The 18,861-nt window shown below is 56.8% G+C and overlaps 1 protein-coding gene across 1 annotated transcript; it reads left to right on the forward strand.

Annotated features, from left to right (window-relative positions):
- The first annotated feature begins 9,919 nt into the window (after window positions 1–9,919).
- On the forward strand, window positions 9,920–10,516 carry DIRAS1 (DIRAS family GTPase 1). The gene has a single exon (XM_077842166.1). The coding sequence runs from the start codon at window positions 9,920–9,922 to the stop codon at window positions 10,514–10,516; it is 597 nt and encodes a 198-aa protein (XP_077698292.1).
- The last annotated feature ends 8,345 nt before the right edge of the window (window positions 10,517–18,861 follow it).

The following is an 18,861-nucleotide window of genomic DNA, read 5'->3' on the forward strand; positions in this document are numbered from 1 at the left end:
CTGTGCCAAAGCCAGGAATTGACCCTTATCTTCTGTGTCACAGGCTGGCACCCCAGCCACTGCTTTACCCTTCCTCTAGTTTGGCCTACCTAGCCCGTCCCCTCATTTCTCTGGGATGGGCCCACCAGGGGGTAGCTGAAAACCATGGGGGCACTAGAGTGGGACCCTTTTGTGATCTGAAACAGAGGCAATGGGGATGGGTGTTGTCTGCTGCAAAGTCTGGCTGTCTTTCCACTGGGGAGATGTACCGTGGTGGTGGGCTGTGTGCTAACATGAGCTTAACCCTGAAGTAGCACTTAGTGTGGACATGGACAAATGTGTTAGCTGCTCGTGGTTAAGGCCAGAGTCCCTCGTTGACTGGACATGACAGTCCCTTACCACACTACAGGCAAAATCATGTTTATTATGATGCTAGCCTCTCGAGTTCCCTGCCCAGACACACAGCGAGAGGCAGTACCTGCCCCAAAGAGCTGACAATCTAAATGGACAAGGCGACGGGCAGAAGGGAAACTGAGGCACAGAGCAGTGACGTGACATGCCCAAGATCACCCCGCAGGTGAGTGGCAGAGCTGAGACTAGCATGCAGGTCGGCTGACTCCTAGCAAAGTGCCCTCTCCACTGGGAAACACTGCCCCTCTTAACATGCCTTCCGTTTGCCCAGTGTAGACAAGGCAGTCTGAGATTTCTGTATTTTAAAGGATGTCTCAGTGCTTGGTTCGGAACAGCAGAATCCAATATGTTCAACTCTTCAAACCCCGGCCTTTGACTTTCCAAGGACAATAGAAGAGAAATCCCTGGCATCTCCTGGGTGATTCCTGTCCATGATCCCAAGCTGGCTTTTCAGCAGGGCTGGCAAACTCATTCCACCTAAGTTTGAACCCAAGCTAAAAAGACCATGTGGTTGAAAGCATGGCTCAGGCTGGAAGGCTGTTTGCATTCCGCTTAGGAGAGGGGCTGGGGACAGGAGAAGGTTGGCTGGAGGGAATGTGGAAAACTGCAGCAGGGAAAGGAGTGGAAAGGAGAAGAGAGAAGAAAATGCAGGCAGGTTCTGTGTAGTGTCCAGAGCCCCCTGTGCTGGCCTGGATTTCAAGGCAGAGAGGGTCCAATCTTCACACAAAGCAGGGGCTGGCTGGGGCGAAATGTGTTTGGGTCTGTTCCTGGACCTACCCTTGGAGGGAAAAACCCATGGAGTTAAATTACAAGGAGCAAAAAGGGTGATGGATCTGCAACAGTTTTGCAGACCCAGAATATCAATTGTGGGGTTTGCACCCCAACAGCCTCCCAGCCCACTCCCCAGCCAAATACAATCAGACCAGCATCTTGTCCACCTGCCTGCTCCTCCCTCCCCAGAAGCAGCTGGTTCAGGGCAGGCCGCATTGTTAGGGGAACTCAGCTCCCATCGAGGTGGCTGAAGGATGTGGCCAGATTTTCCAAAGTGCTCAGCACCCATCAGCATTAACCACAAGACTAACCCCCCCGCCACTAGTATCTTGGGTTTCCCTTACCCCTTTTGCCGCTAAGGAATTGCCTCATCCACCACTGAAATGCAGCCGCCTCTGGGCTGGAGTGCAGCGGCTGTTTAACAAGTCTCTTTCCAAGGCCTTACCACAAATCCATCTTTCCTGGGTCCCTCTGTTCTATCTTTCACCAGCATTACATTAACTAGGACAAAGCCTAACCAGTGATGATTTAAACACACAAACAGGGCTGGGGTGGGGGTGGTACGGAAGAGAATCACTGAAGCAGCCAGACTGGGAATTAAACCAGCTGGTGAGCAGTCAGATGCGCTAGGGGAACTTTTGCATTGCTGGCCTGTGCAGGCCCCTTTCCCCACCCGGTCCGGCAGAGCAGCGGGGTGAACTCTCACCAGTTCCCTGCCCAGCCCCTCGGACAGTTGCGAAGGGATCAGGATGTTCTGAGAGCATCACAGGAGGGCGAACCAGCCCTGTCTCAGCCAGCTAGCAGATCAGAGGAGCCTTCAGCCTGCCGGGGCCCTAGAGCAGGGGAAAGACAAAGGGTTTTATCATCTGGTTAACCCCCCCGCTTTGGCCCCCCACAACAGTCTCCTCTGTGCTGATTGCTCCATGGACCAGCTGGCCCTACTCAGAGCTTTCTCGGCTGAGATGTTCAACTGGGGCCAGGTTTTCAAATGCCCTCCGTTCCCATTGTTCTCAATGGGGCTAAATTCTCCATTGTATTGGGAGGGGGAGAGCTGGTGGATTCGCTATTGTTCTCAATGATGGATGGATTCTCCAATCTAATGGGGGAGGGGTGCTGGATTCTCCATTGTTCTCAATGGCTGGGGGTGGATTCTCCATTGCAATGGGGGGAGGGGTGGTGAATTCTTCATTGTTCTCAATGGGGCTAAGTTCTCCATTGTATTGGGAGGGGGACGGGTGGTGGATTCGCCATTGTTCTCAATGATGAGTGGGTTTTCCATTGTAATGGGGAGAGGGGTGGTGAATTCTTCATTGTTCTCAATTTAGGGTGGGTGGATTCTCTGTTGGTTTCAGTGGCGTATGGGGGGTGGATTCTCCATTGTTTCCAGTGGGGGAGGGGTGGTGGATTCCCCAGTGGGAGCTGCTGGGTGCTGTGTTCTTTGGAAAGTCTGGGTGCCAATGTGGTTTTGTGTCTGTGATCTGAACACCCTGGGAAGATGGGCTGAGACCGAGCAAACTCATTACGCACAGGCCACCCAATAGGTAACAGTTGGAGGGCGGGGGCAGATTGGAGCTGGTGATATGGAGGTGATGGTCTCTGGGAGAAGCATTTGTTTCAAGCCCTGTAACAAGAGTTGGCCTAGAGAGAGACAAGGCAAGGCATGTCTGGGACTCTGCCAGCCGGGGGGGAGGTCCCTGCTAAATGAGACCCCGCCCAGCCCTGCATTGGGCTCTGAGATGTTTGTGTATTATTGAAAATCAAAGGACGTCCAGCTGCCATGTAGCTGCCCTGAGACTTCAGCCTCCCATCCCCAGGGTGCTTGTCTTCACTTGCAAATTTGGTCCCAATATCAGTGCATGACCTTGCCGGGTCAGGGTAACTGACACCATCTGGGCTTGCGCTGCTCACACCAGTGCAAAGTGGGTGCAAAAAGTTTACCATTGTGCCCTGGTAGCATTTCACCACCACTTCACACTGGCATCTGTGAAGCAGGGCAAGGGGAATCAGGTCCTCAGGGCAGGCTGGGACTGTTATGGTTAAAAATCCCTTGGGGACCAGCTGGGATGGTGTTAATCCAACCACCCCTGTCTACCCTGAGTGCTGGGGTTGGGATATTTGCAAGAGTTCAGCACCAGTCTAGGAATCTACGAAAGCGACCAGATTTTCCCCAGCGTTCTGCACGCTGGGGGCCGTGCCTTGAAAACCTGGCCCCAAGCCACATTCAATATCATGGTTTTACTGTGTCTATATTGCGGCTGGGGGTGAGCTTCTAGTGTACTGAAAACCGCTCTCATGGCCCCCAGACCCCTGGGACTGAGCTCAGGTGGGCTAGCCTGTGTCTCCGATGGAGACACGACATCCACGTCACTATTTTTAGTGCACTAGCTCGAGTCTGTCTCTCTGGCTCGCTCCCAGCTGCGCTGAGATGCTCTTGTTCCAATTGGCCGAGGAATGGTGTTACTCCCTAGCTCTTATCATCAGCCACGCTCAAAGCGCTTTACAAAGCAACTGTTGGTCTCGTGATCCCTCTTGCACAGATGGGGAAACTCAGACACGGTGGTGAAGTGACTTGCCCAAGGTCACCCACCAGGCCAGTGGCAGGGCTGGGAAATGAAGCAGGTGTCCGTATTCCTAGGGCAATGATCTATCCACCAGACCACACTGATGCCCAGACTCAGGTGCAGTCTACGGGGCAGATTAGCTTCGGCACCTCATCTCCTGCCCAAACCTGCCTGGTTTTCAATGTCCCCATTCACTCACTCTGGCTTTAACCCACTGACTTGCACTGCAGTTGCTCGTGAGGTGCACCGACTGGTGAATCGGGCTGTCCAACACGAGCTCTCTGTTGTTCAGAGCGATTTCCTTCAATAATTGATGGGGACGGATGAGGGAAATTTCTGAACGGTATTAAAGACTCTCCGGCGGGATTCAGGGCTGCTGGGTAATGCAGTACACCGGAGGGGTGATTAACCGCAGCTCCTGGCGGGTGCTGTTGTTTTTCGTGCTGTCCCCGGGGTTAGGAAGTGGCTGATCAGAAGTGTCTTTGCTGCCGTTAAACCAGCCACAGTTGCCTGTGTGAAAATGGCAGCTGCCCATTCGGCAGATCTGCAGCTTGTGTGTCTGTCGGAGTTAGGTCTGCTGACTTGAATGCAGCAGTGGCTTCGCTCCCATCAGCCCTCCAGGAGGTGCTCTGAACAAAGTAGATGAAAGCTACGTGAGGCAATGTGGTCTGGCAGAGTGGGCCCTGGAGAGGGCATCAGGACTCCTGGGTTCAAATGTCAGCTCTGCTGTTGACGTGCTGGGATGGGGAAGTCACGTCCTCTCCCACCCTTTGTCTATTTAAGCAGTGCGCTCTTCAGGGCAGGGCCAGTCCCTCACTATGTGTCTGTGCAGCGCCTGGCACAGCTGGGCCCTGATCGCAGGTGGGGTGCCTAGGTGTACTGTAATCACAGCAATATTCTGTCCCGGGTGTCACCAGCAACAGCATCAACTGGGTTCTGACTGTGGAAGCTTTGAGTCCAATTCTCTGCCGCCCTGTGCAGTCATTTACATTGGTGCTGAGCCGGTGTAAGATGCTACCAGATCAGGGGGCCTTTGCATTCACCTGGCATTGGTGTAAATGACTGGTCAAGGCCCAGAGGAATTACATCCCTTTGTTCCTAGTGTTGATGTAAGTACAAAGAACTGGGTACGACTTTTATTTCCCAGGTGGCATTTGGCATTGTTAGTTACAAGGAATCCTTCCCTTTACTTGATTTGATTTAACTGGGGATTGGTCCTGCTTTGAGCAGGGGGTTGGACTAGATGACCTCCTGAGGTCCCTTCCAACCCTGATATTCTATGATTCTGTACTTGTAAATTCGTAATGTTTCCCTATGCGAAGGGCAGAATGCACATACTGCGTCTCTGCTCAGGAAACCAGGGGCAGGAAAGGACAAATGAAAAGTCTTCATTGGCGCGAGCACAGTGTGTGTGTCTCATTGGTCTGCACTGTGCACTCAGCCCCACATGGCTGCTGAGCTGCACCCCCAGGGAGAGGGCTTAGGCAGGTAGAAGCCCCTGTTTCACAGCTACCTCCACCCCATGTCGACAGAGCAGAGCAGGCCAGGGGTGGCGTCCGTGTGGGGTTCCCAACGCTTTAACCCAGCCCCTGGCTTTGATCATTCCGGTGCTGTGTTCGTCCCACAGCAGAATCAGAGCAGAGCTTCGCTGGAAGGGACAATCTCCCCGGGCAGGGATGTGCAGCGCCCACCCCTGTGTCTTGCAGGGCATGGGGGTGGGGGGAGTTTCAATTTCCCAAGCGTTTATTGCTGGCCAAAGGTGCTGATTTGAAAGCCCTGCAGACTGAAGCCTTTTATTCTTCCTCCAGCCCAGGCAGAGCCTGGGGACCTGCAGAGTCAGCCACCTCCGCATGCTGCCGTGACTTCTCCGTAGGCAGAGCGGGGAGCTGGCTCTCTATGGCCGTCTCAATCCTCAGCTTGTCTTCTAAGCCTGCCGAGAACCCGGCTGGCTAGTGCTGGTGAATTTAATGTCCGGGGCACCTGCCCTCCTGCTACTGGACTGAGAGCCCCCGAACTCGTTCATTTCACCTTGGACGGTGACGCCCCTGGATTTCTGTCATTGCTGAACTGAGTTAGCTACGAGCCAGGGACCCCAAGGCAAAAGGGGGCTGCAGCCAGCCAGCCCTCGCCCCCTCAAAGACTGTGATCTTCCTGCAAACCTTGCTACAGATGCCATGCCGGGGGCAGCGAACTGGCCATATGGCTGCACTGTGGCATCTTATAAAAATAGAAAGTGCTGATCTATTATTGGGAAGTCCACCTCAGGCAGCAAGGCAGGACCCAGCGCTGCATCCTGCATGTTCCCTGGCCCAGTCTGTTCTGGGGCAGGTGCCTGGGGCTTCCTCAGTGGGGACGGTGCCAGCAAGGACTCTTCAAGGGCAAGCAGATGGCATGGTTCTTGGGCAGTGCCACCCCTCAGCAAGGGGGCTGTAGTGGTTAGAGCTGGGGGGACTGGGAATCAAGGCTCCTGGGCTCTATCCCCAGCTCTGGGTGGGGAGTGGGGGTCTAGTAGGTTAAAGCGGGGGGGCTGCAAGCCAGGACTCCGGAGCTCTGGGCTGGTCCTTTGCACAGGGGTGAGTTACATCCCACAGGCAGAAAAAACAGACCCTTTGCTAGCAATGAGAAGGGAAATTAGAATAATGTTCCCCCCATTCCCCACTCCTCGGGGAGACCTGCCCCCCCACACTACCATTTTATTTTTAAATAACTAAAACAGCAGCTGCTGCGCACACGTGACCCACAGTGCAACTCCGGAGCTGCCTGGCAGTGCGGGACTGCTTGGAAACCCAGATCTCCCAGATGCTGCGAGTAATTTCACCACCTGGCCTCTAGATCCATCAGCCGTTGCTGGGGAGGGGTCAGAAACCAAGCTGGAGTGGATAAAAAGAAAACCCACGGAGGGTGGGGAGAAGCGGTCACCACCCGTGGGTCGTGAGCCATCTCTCTTCTATGCCCAGCACTGGCACAGCCGGGATCCATTCTGGGGTGGGCACAGAACTCCAGCCCAGGGTTTTTCAACGTCAAAGGGGAGATGGGAATTAGCAGAGGCACTTGGGGAAGGAAAAGAACTGGAACTGGACTCCTGTGGGGTGAACTCAGGGACCGACGGGCACATGGCAGAAGTACCCAGACTTTGAGAGGAAGGGGGGTTTAGCTGCTAGGAGATTGCCCAGATTTTTAAAGGTGTTTGGGCACCTTAGTGCCTTCTAAAATGTGGGCCTTAAACTTTCTGGGCCTCAGTTTCCTCTCTGAAATGGGGTTAACGAGCCTTCCTTTGTTTAGACAGTGAGCTCTTTCAGGCAGGGGCTGGCTCTCACTGTGTCTGGGCCGTGCCTGGCCCAAGGGGACCCTGATCTCAGCTGGGACAGGGACTGGCTCTCACTGTGTCTGGGCCGTGCCTGGCCCAAGGGGACCCTGATCTCAGCTGGGACAGGGACTGGCTCTCACTGTGTCTGGGCCGTGCCTGGCCCAAGGGGACCCTGATCTCAGCTGGGACAGGGACTGGCTCTCACTGTGCCTGGGCCGTGCCTGGCACAAGGGGACCCTGATCTCAGCTGGGACAGGGACTGGCTCTCACTGTGTCTGGGCCATGCCTGGCACAAGGGGACCCTGATCTCACAAGGGTCCCCTAGGTGTTAACAAAAGAACAACATGCAGAAGGCTGATTTTGCCACCCCTACTCACATGGATAATTCTCACTGAAGTGAGTAACTCTATCGAATTCCATGGGACTATTCCTGTGGGTCAGGATTAGGCCCCAGGGGATGTGTGCTCAGGGGTCTGGACCACGTCCAGCCCGCACCCACCAGTTACCCGTTCCCAGAACTGGGCTGGGGAAGTGAAACCTCCATGGGGTTCCCCCTCCATGCATGTAGCCGGCCCTCAGGAAATCCTGGGACTCCCAGCGTCCCCTCTGCCCCCAGTTCTGCCGCTCTCCTGCCCCCCTGCACCAGCGCTAACAGCGGTCCTCTGTCTTCCCCCCACCAACCGGCCTGCGTCACTGAGCCTGCTCCAGAGCCGGAGGCTTGCTCTGTGGAGCAAGGGGTTAGCGTCCAACCTGCCCCGCACTCCGATATCCTGCCAGCTGGGGCGCTGGGGGAGAGAAGCAGGGCCGAGGTCCTGCGAGCTCCGACGTGGGGGAGGTTGGGTGGCAGCGGATGGAGGTTTCCAAGAGGAGAAGGAGAAGGAGAACCCTGCTGAGCTGCATCCCGGGGGCGGGGGAGATAGCGGAGCGCTGGCTCCCCACCAAGCAGCACGGACCCCACCCATTGCAAAGCAGGAGTCACCCCCTCGGAGTCAGTCCCTCCGGCATGAAACCCAGGGAATCCCAGCCCCATCCCACGCACAGCCAGCGTCTCCCGGAGCCCAGTGCTCCCTTCTGCAGCAGCTGAGCCACCGGCTCGTGACAGCCGCGTGGGAGGCTCTGGCTGATTGCCATTCCTCGCCACCTCGGCTTGGCTGGAGAACACCCAAGGAGGCTGATTAGCATGCAGGGCCAGGCTGACCCACATGAAAGATGCCTCTGGCAGCTTCCCTGGTGCGGCAGGGGAACAGCATTGCACCGAGTCCCCTTCACTCCCAGCCCTGCCCTCCCCACCGGCCTTGGCTTCCATGGCCCATCGGCTCTTTGTGATGGGGGGGGATAACACCGTCAGCAGTGTGGGCCCAGGCTGACGGGTTATTCTCCTCCCGCTGCGGTGTGGGGCGGCGGAGCCGATCCCTCCACCATGCTGACAGCATATTCCCTGCACTGGCCACCTGGGAGGAGGTTGGGGGCGTTGGGCCACGTTCAAGTCCTGGGTCTGCCACTCATACCAATGGACCCTTGGCCCAGTCACTGACTCTCTTTGCATCTTATCCCCTGTCAAATGGGTATAATGGCCCTTCCCCTGCCTCTCTTGTCTGTTTCGGTGTATCTCCCCTCCATGTCTGTGCAGCGCCCGGCACAATGGGGCCTTGATCCCAGCTGGGGCCTTGGGCACGAAGGTGACAGTCATGCCTCAGAGGCTGCAGCTTGAGGGTTGACGCCTGGTGTGTTTCCTTTTAAGTTAAAAGGGAATGTGGCCCCATCCCCAGCCCTTCCTTCAGAGGCTGCCTTTGAGCCCGGAGTGGAAGCCCCGCGTCCCTGTCTGTCTCGCTCTCACCACCCCTCGGGGCTGACCCTCCCGCTTTGGCCTGCGTGGGTTTGATGAGCAGATCTGGGGAGCGTCGCCCTTTGGAACAGGAGCTGGGGTCGGCACTGGCTTCGTCACCGGGCCCCTTGCTGGGCTCTGGACCACTGCTGCTGCTGCCAGTGAAAAGCCAGGGCTGCATCGGTGCGTGGGCGGGTGGAACAACGAGAGGTCATGTGGTCTAGTGGGCACAGCACCTGGGCGTCTCCTCCCAGCGGAACCAGCCACTCCCGCTGTGTGACCCTGGGCAAGGCGGGCACGAGCTCTGGGCCTCTGTTTCCCCATCTCTGCAATCTCAAACAACGCTTGACAGCCCCTCGGCAAGGCTAGCAGGGAAGAATAGCAGCTAAGGGCTAAGTCTGGGGAGATTTAACATCAATGGAAACCTCTGGGTCCAAATGGGAGTTGCTGGTACGAAGGAGACAGATGCCCTGTAAATGCCAATGCCATGGGTGGAGCTAGATGCAGGGTTACATCTCTTATGGCACAGCCCAGGGATGGGGGTTTATTCTACCTTTGCATCTCCTGCGCTGTCTGTCACTCGGAGCCTGTGCAGCCCCCGGTAGGGGGGCCCCGATCACGGTTGGGGCTTCTGGATGCTGTTGAAATAGAAATAACAGGAGAAGACCACGCGGAGCTGGGCGTGGGAGGGGAAAAGCACAAGGACTAGGATGGTGTGATCTTGCATTCACGTAGGAGAGGAGTAGTTTGGGATCTGGTGGGTGACACCAAAGACTAGATGGAGCAAACCATATAGCAGGGCGGTGGGACCCAGGGCAGGGGGGAGGATCCGGGGAAGTGGGAGGATCCAAGGAGATGGAGAGGTGGAGAGCAGGGGCTGATGGTTGGAACCAGTATGGGCTGTCTGCTGCACTGGGTGGTCAGACCCTACAGCCAGTCTGGCCCATCCCACCCTGCTCTGCCTGTTCCATTCCTGCCTGTCGCCATTCCTACCCTGTGACGTGTCTCCTTCTCTCTCCCTTTTGTCTCATCCCCTTCCAGGTGCGTCAGCATCCCCTGTTCAAAATGCCCGAGCAAAGCAATGACTACCGGGTGGTGGTGTTCGGAGCCGGCGGTGTCGGCAAGAGCTCCCTGGTTTTGCGCTTTGTGAAGGGGACGTTCCGGGACACGTACATCCCCACCATTGAAGACACCTACCGGCAGGTCATCAGCTGCGACAAGAGCGTCTGCACCCTGCAGATCACTGACACCACAGGTAGCCACCAGTTCCCGGCCATGCAGCGCCTCTCCATCTCCAAAGGCCACGCCTTCATCCTGGTCTTCTCCGTTACCAGCAAGCAGTCCCTGGAGGAGCTGAAACCCATCTACCAGCAGATCCTGCAGATCAAGGGCAGCGTGGACAGCATCCCCATCATGCTGGTGGGCAACAAGTGTGACGAGACCCAGCGGGAGGTGGAGACCAAGGAAGGGGAGGCTGTGGCCAAGGAGTGGAAGTGCGCCTTCATGGAGACCTCGGCCAAGATGAATTACAATGTCAAGGAGCTCTTCCAGGAGCTGCTCAACCTGGAGAAGAGGAGGAACATGAGCCTCAACATCGACGGCAAGCGGTCCAGCAAGCAGAAGAGGACAGACAAAATCAAGGGGAAATGCAGCCTTATGTAAAGCACCGGACTGTCCCTCGTCTCTTCTCCGTCTGACAAGTTTAAACATCGGCGTCGGAGCACCAGGCGGCGTTGCCCTCCCGTCTCCCCCATTCCTCCCTCTCGCTGCATCTTATCACTGTGACTGCTCTGGGGAGCCAGCGGTGGACGCTCACCCAGGACCATTTCCCTTTCCTATTCCATGCTTGGTACGTTCCCCTCCCCGGCGACAGGGGCCACGGTCTCGCTCTCTGGAAGGGGGATATGCAATCCTGGGGGCTGGGGCTGGATCGCACACATGCATTTCAGTTTTGTTTGTTTGCAGCGAGATGAGGGATGTGCCGGGGGAGCCAAGGAAATGCCGCAGGAAGACGACTCTTGATCAACGTCTTCTCTCTTCTCTTCCCCACTCTCTGGCTTTTGACTCCATCTGTGGATGCAGCCTGCAGGGAGACCTGTCTGAGCCTTGGCATGGACACTCAGCCCGTCAGAGATACACTCACGTATTCCGGCATGAACTGAACAGCGAATGCTGCTAATACTGAGAGCTTTTAGCTGGGGCATAGTGGGGGGGAGTGATTTTAATGCATGGGAGTCAGTCCTCATTTGGTTCCCTAATGACGCCGAGACCCCAAATCTACAGGCGAGGGGGCAGAGGCTGCTTTCAGGCCCTTGCAAGACCCTTCCTTACCAGTCAAAGGAACACACACGATTCCCAAAGGGGTGATCCGATATACATCGCTTAAGCGGAGACTTTGAAAGACTAGCAATGAGCTTTGTCTGGCCAGGCTGGAATGCTAACTGCAACACAATCCCAAGGTCACCGCGGCCCTGCTGGGGATGGGGCCACTCTCAGGTTGTTTGCCCAAGTTCCAAGAGATGCCAGGATCCACGCAAGGACCTGGAAGCTGACAAGGACATCTGGGGTGGGTACAATACCCCACTGGGCAGTGGTACTCAAAGGAAGGGTCTCTACATTGCTAAATGTCCTGGCTATTTGAACAGTGGGAGACACTGAAAAACAAAATGCATGTGATCGGCACAAGGAGGATTTTAGCTGGCCATGGCCAAGTTAAAGAGAACGAGACACTAGCCTAGGAGGGGCTGGACAGGAATGGTAAAGCAGCGAGAAGAGACAGAACCCAGCTGGAAAGGAGTTATTTACGCCGACACAGCGATGAGGTGGGATGAGGGCAGGGTGTCCAGAGAGAAGCGATCCCTTTCCCACCCTCAGGATTTGCCTTTTTCTTTTGTTGTTGCCAAAATGCCAAGCAGTACCAGCTCAGCGTGAGAGGTCAGCAGTGCGGAAGTGACTGAAAGAATAGCACATATCTAGCCAGCAGTGGGGGCGAAAGGGCTAGAGGAGCAGGGGTGAACGCCAGCATCTTGATGGTGTTTTGGACGCAACGTGGAGCCGGTGGGATTTTCAGGGTGTTGAGGGATGAGGGGCAAACGGATGGGCTGGGCTGGGCTGGGGCAAGTCATGCTAGGCCGTGCTAGGTTTGGTAAGAATCTCAGCCTGAGGTGGAAAGTGTGAGTGTGGGGGCTGCCTTTGGAAGATCTGTCCCTAGCCCCACTGTCTGTGCAAACAGTGTATTTCCGGGTGCAAGCAGGCAGCCCTTGGTGCACAGCAGCTGGGGGCGGTGCTGCAGAACAGGCTACAGTGTACACACAATGGGTGGGGGTGCAAGACAAGCATATGCACACGAAAACTGGGCGCCCACAGGCTTGATTGTCCCTTGGTGCTTGCACTAATGCGTGTTCTGCACGTGCCTGGTTTCCACACTTCCCCTTTTGCATGCACGGTCCCCCGTTTTTGCATGTGGACTAGGGACCTGTTTTGCAGACGGCTGGCAAATCTGGCTGGATCTCTCCAGCTAGAGATGTCTGAATCCCAAGCTGTTTCCTAGCCTTCCTCCCCCAGTGGCCACAGACTCTGCAGAGGGCCGCGGTCCAGCTCTGTGACATCTGAATCAGGAGCCGCGGGGAGGGGGAACCTTTGCACTTAAACCCTCATACCAGAGTGAGCGAGCCGGCTGCGATGGATGGCACAGGGTCTGCTCCAGTGGGTACCACCCAGCTTAGCAAGACCCTCCTCCCTGCTCTCCCAGTACCACCCTCCCTCCCTACCAAAGCACAGCTGCCGTGCGCCCCCCACCACTGGCATCCTCCTTTTAAATAGGCGCTCTGGTCTGCTCCAGGGACAGCCCCAAGCAAGGCAGCTGGCAACACCAGTAGTGCAGCAGGGGACGGCCACGGCTGGGGTATTTTATCCCTATGGTCCCTAGGGAATTGCCCGATGGGCCCCAGGTCCAACGGCTGCAGATGCTCAGGGGTAGCCATGCCAAGCGGACTGACCCCAGGCACGTCCCAGCAAGACCCAAACCCTGCACCCCGCCCCTGCGGTTGTAATAGGCTGACCCAGAACTCTGCAGATCCAACCTGCGGCAGGAGCCCCTTGAGCTCAGCCCTGCCACTCACCAGCCCCCTTGACTCTTAACCCTTCGCAGCCCAGAAGCTGCTGGCCAAAGCACAACGTGTGGGGCTCCTCGGGAGCCCTGACCTAGCACAATCGCGGAGAGCGCTGACGGGGGAGGCCCCTGGGTCTGCGCTGCTGGACCCCAGGGAATGAGGCCAGGCCTGATGCACGCCCCGTGTGCTGGAGTCTTGGAACTCTTGCCTACAAGGCAGGTCTGGAACTGGACCCAATGGCCTCTCCACCTACCCCTCTCCCAACTGCCTTGTTGGGGTAGCCTGCGTGTGGCTTGATGCCACGGTGACGGGTGCCACTGGGATATCACCACGGCCACGTGGATGGAGCCAGTGCAGGAGGCATCATGTGGAGGGGAGGGGGGGAGCTCTGCCTAGAGACTGGCAAACCCCAGAAGAGTCAGAGTTCAAAGCAGCACCCGAAGGGGAGAAGTTCTGACCTGACCTTACCTCCCTGAACATTCCAGTGCGGGGGAGGATTTGGCCTCCTGGAGCCTGCAGAGTTGGGCTGCAAATCTGTGCGGGCAGCCCATCCCAGGCCCAGCTCCCCTAGCGGGTGTAAATCCCCACTGACATCAATAGGGGCTGTGTCACTTTACGCCAATGGGGGGCATCTGGCCCCCTCCAGCCCTAGAAGCTCAGAGACAGCCACAAAAATGCCTAATAAGGGGGTGGGTCAGATTACAGAGAGGACAGGGTTATGCTGGGTGCGCAGCTGGAGGAGGAAGAGGGGAGGGCTCTGTCTGAACCCCGCCCAGCCCCTCGCTCCGTCAGGCAGGGCAGAATCGGCCCAAGAAGGACTCCGCAGGAAGCAGCTGGCTGCAGCTGGTTTCCCTCCTGGCACGAGCTGCGTTCCCTGCGGAGCTCGCTCCCCGGGTGGCTTGGCCAGGCTGTCCCCTCCCGACTCTGCACCAGGGAAGGGATATTCTGCTCGCCCAAACCTGTCCCCTAGGGGGTGCTAGGGGCCTCCTCACCACCAGGGGCAGCTTGTCCACTAGGGAGTAAGAGGGGTCTCTCTGCATCGGGGCTAGCCAGCAGCTCGTTCCTCCCCCGGATGGGGGTCCAGGGCACCAGCTGTTGTGCTGCGAGTTAACGGGGAGGGGCCTCGGCCATCCCTGGGGTCCAGCGAGGAAACTAGGCTCTGTCTCAAGTGAAGCAGAGTCGTCCCCGTCAGCCTAGCCGTGCTCAGCCCGTGTCTCGGACAGGGGGCAGCCAGGCTTGGGATCACCCCATTAGCCTCTTACCCCCGGGGATGCCAGGCTGTATATCAAAAGCAAGGCACGGCTAAGGGGACTGGCGGGGGTCCAGACCCCCAGCAGGAGTTTTGTCGGGGCACTGACCCGTCCACGTCGCCTTGAAACCAGGCCCAGTAATAATAGTAATAACGAGGAGCGAGATGTTTGTTTACACGTGTATCTGGCCCAGTCATATGATATTGAAGATAACGTCCTCCCAGCTAAGAGACTGGCATCTTGAATATTGTATGGTGCTTTGAAACTCAACTCTCGTACCTTGCATTGTAAATACCAGTCCTGCCTAGACCCCCCTCTGACGCCAGCATGAGATCAGTAACTAGCTCCCATGCATTACTGGCTTTTTAAAACCAACCGAACAAAGAAAGAAAGGAACAAGACGATGTTACAATGTAGCCTTTATTCTAGAACTAGTCTTCCTGAAATAAATAAATTACTCCTGCATTCCTGCATGGTTGGTGTGATCAATGGCTTATAGCACGGTCTGACTGGGAACATCTGATCTCCCCCAGGTGGAAGTGGCTGGAGCTTGATCCCTCATCGGTCTGGGTCGGTCACTCTTGGAACAAGGGTCTTTGCAACCAGTCCTTTGGCTCTGCCTTACCCAGTTCTGTCACTTCCCATCTCCCCTGGGCAAGGGTTGCTGTGTCAACCTTTGTATCCAGCTTCCAACCCTCTCCCTTCTAAACAAGGGCTCCCTGGCAACCTGCCCAGAACCCCTCCCCGGGCAACCAGCCCCCTGGAGGAATGCTTCACCTGGGGTTAGAGGCTGCCTCCTTTGCCCCAAGGAAGGAGGTGGCTGCCCTAGACTTTCCCTCACCGTGGAGGACCCAGCTTTGTGCCTGGTCCCTTCTGCTTATGAACCGACAGCTGGAACTCGCCAGCCCGGGGTTGCCCTAGGGCCACGTGGCCTGGCTCAGGGTCGACGGACAGGGCCACCCCCTCCACCCAGTGCCAAATGAGACACAGCGGCCGAGTCCCAGCTTCCACACGGGCCGGCCTCCCAGCTGGCCAGTCCCTTGGGGCATGGAGCCACCGCCCGGCCGCCTTCAGAACCCCGCCCACCAGCCCAGGTGAAGGAAGGAGCAAGGGCAAGACTGGACTCCTAAGGGGACCTCCCGCTCGGCAGCTGTCCCTTTCCTCTACCTGCTGGCATGGGGCTCCACCCACGGGCAGTGGAGTTACAGGACCTTGCTCCTTTATTAAAGACCCAGCCCAACCCAAATTTTGCCACCTGGAGCCTCAGGGCGGGTGCGCTGATTCCAGGTGGCATTAGTTAGGGATAAAGCGATAAGAAAGTGGGAGGGGAATTTTCTGTTCTGGGGAGAGGGGGCTGCTTTCTTTGTCCAGGCAAGAGAGGAAACTTGGCCATAGGCTCCCACCCCCTGCAGGGCACAGAGGCTTTGTCAGTACAAGGCTCTTGCGTTCTTACCCCACCATCCCTCCAACAACGGGCCCACGAGAGCAGCATCTCTATTGCTGTTCCCATATGGGCCCCCCCCCCTTTCCCTGAGTTTCTGTGGGTTTGGAGCAGCTGGGACCTGGAATCCACAGCTCAGTGAGTGACACGGGATCTTTGCTATAGAGGCAGGTTGGTGGGGAGCCCGACACCTCCGTGCTCATCAGCCCTGGAGTCACCCCAGCAGGCCCCAAGCTCCAAAGTGGGGCTCTGGGGCAGAGAGCAGGAGGGGTCACAACCAGGCAGTGGTGCGCTGCTCAGCAAGGGCCCTTGTCCTGTCAGCGGCGGGGCAGGGGACACTGGAGGGAGAGGGAGGGCCTGGGGGGCTCAGATGCATTTGAGGACGTGTGTGTGATGGTGCAAGGAGACTGTATATGTGCATGTGTGTGTCTTTGAGTGGGCCCATGCTGCTGCGGTGTGTGTCTTTCTGTGGGAGCCTGGGAACGTGCCCAGCGCCCAGGAGCCAGGAACTGCACCTGGTACCCACTGAGAATCCAGGAGGCAGCATCCAGATGTCAGAGCAGCAGCTGTGTCAGTCTGTCTTCACAAAAAGAAAAGGAGGACTTGTGGCACCATAGATACTAACCCATTTATCTGAGCACGAGCTTTCGTGAGCTACTGCTCACTTCATCGGATGCATTCCGTGGAAAATACAGAAGACGTTTTTATACACACAAACCATGAAAAAATGGGTGTTTATCATTACAAAAGGTTTTCTCCCCCCCCCCCCCCACTCTCCTGCTGGTAATAGCTTATCTAAAGTGATCACTCTCCTTACAATATGTATGATAATCAAGGTGGGCCCTTTCCAGCACAAATCCAGGGTTTAACAAGAACATCTGGTGGGGGGGGGGGGTTTTGGAAAAAACAAGGGGAAATAGGTTACCTTGCATAATGACTTAGCAACTCCCAGTCTCTATTCAAGCCTAAGTTAATTGTATCCAATTTGCAAATTAATTCCAATTCAGCAGTCTCTCGCTGGAGTCTGGATTTGAAGTTTTTCAACTTCAAAGAGTCCGGCTCTCGGGTGATGTGGGTGAGGAGCTCACCTGTCCCCTCACCCTGGCTGGGCAGGGACCCTGATCCATGGTGACACACGGTGCCCTGGGTAAGTGTCTCCCAGCACGTAGTGACGTCCTCCCTCCATGGGCATCAGCTTCAGGAACCTGCTAGCATTACACCTGGGAAAAGGACTCCTTGCCCTGCCCCCCTCCCCGCACATCGGCCTAGCAATAAGTACTTGTTGCTCAGTGAGACGAGCCTGGGCCAGGCTAGCCGGGGGGCACACCTAGACCTCTCATATTGCTAGCTGGAGGGGTGCGTGGTGGTCTGTGAGTGGGGTGCAATGTGCCCCTCTGGGGGACAGTGTATGGGGGTGGTGTCTCTAGGGCAAGCAGGGTGGGAGGGTCAATACTGAGGTGATGGGGCCTTAGAAACCCCCGGGGGCAGATCAAGTATTATTTATTCACGTTTCTGGAGCCCCCGGCTGAGCTCAGGGTGCCAGGCGCTGCTCAGACACACAGGGAGAGACCGTCCCTGCCCCGGACCGGCTGGCATAGCTATCCTGGACTAGTTCCCCGGGGGACACTCTGCCTCCGGGACAGCTGCGTGAATCCACCCTCTGCCTGAGTCCCGAATGATTCCCCTGTCCTAGACAAACCCAGAGCACACGAGAGAGACACAGGGTGCGGGGGAGAGAGAGGAAGTGATTTGCCCAAACGACAGCCCCTGTGTGGGGTGAACGGGGCCGGCGAGGTGCATGGGCCAGATGGGGGCGGGATGAGAGGGGAAGGGGGTGTGATGGGGGAGTGAATAGACACACGTAGGTGTGCATGCCTGGAGCGTGTGTGTGTGTGCACGCCTATCATGTGTGTGCATGCATAGATGTGCGTGGCCCCCGTGTGCATATGCGTGTCCCTGCGTGTGCATATGCGTGTCCCTGCGTGTGTGTGAGACGGTGTCACGGCTGTGCACGCTCCCAGCCCCTTTCCGTGCCAGCTCCCCTCCGGCAGCGCCCGGCCCCTGCCGCTCCCCTCGCCAAGGCAGGTGCCAATCACCGCCCCCTCCCCTCTCTGTCACGGCAGGTTCCCTTGAGGGGAGAGGGGCTGGCAGGGCTGGGAATGCGTCATTCGGCCTGTTGCCATGGAAACCATCTGCTCCCTGGGTGTTTGGCAGCTGGCTGCTCTGGGCACGTGGGAGATGGGGGGTGGGGGCTGGGGCTCAGGTGAGTGGGGGCGGCTGGAGGAACAAGGGGAGTGTGCCGCGTGGGGAGCAGGAGATGGCAAAGGCTGGAGAGATCCTACATTCACTCCCTGCAAGGCCGGACGGGTCTGATCCCTGGATCGCACGGGCCGGAGAACGGCCCCCAGATCATTCCCAGAGCAGAGCTGTTAGACAAACAGCCTGTCTGGCATTCAGCATTGCCAGTGAGAGAAAGCCCACCGCGCCCCTGGGTCATTTGTTCCAATGGCTAATTGCCCTCACTGTGAAAAATTCACACCTTGTATCCCGTCAGAATCTGTCTAGCTTCCACTTCCAGCCGTTGGAGCATGCTAGGTCTGTCTGCTGGATGGAAGAGCCCGTTACTGTAGATTTGTTCCCCATGTAGATACTTATGGACTGGGATCAAGCCACCCTGTAGCCTTCTCTTTGCTAAGCTAAACAGACTGAGCTCCCTGAGTCTCTTGCTGTCAGGCAAGTTTTCTAACCCTTTAATCATCCTCGTGGGTCTTCTCTGAGCCTCTCCAATTTATCAGCATCCTTCCTGAGTGGTGGGCACCAGAACGGGACACAGGATTCCAGCAGCGGTCGCACCAGGGCCAAACACAGAGGTAAAATCACCTCTCTGCTCCTACTCGAGAGTCCCTTATTTATGCATCTCAGGTTGGCATTAGCTCTTTTGGCCACCGCCTCACAATGAGAGCTCACAGTCCGCTGATTGTGGGGAGGGAGACAATCTTTTTCAGTGTCACCGCTTCCCGGGGCAGAGTCCCCCCTCCTGTAAATATGCCCAACACACTTTGTTCCTCAATATCAACATTTACATCCAGCCATATTCAAACGCATCTTGTTTACCTGCGCCCAGCTTACCAAGCGATCTAGTTCGCTCTGAATCCATCAGTGACTCGTCCGCTTCATTGTTTACCACGCTCCCAATTTTTGGGT

Source organism: Eretmochelys imbricata, chromosome 25 (genome assembly GCF_965152235.1).
Source record: "Eretmochelys imbricata isolate rEreImb1 chromosome 25, rEreImb1.hap1, whole genome shotgun sequence".
Lineage (NCBI taxonomy): Eukaryota > Metazoa > Chordata > Testudines > Cheloniidae > Eretmochelys > Eretmochelys imbricata.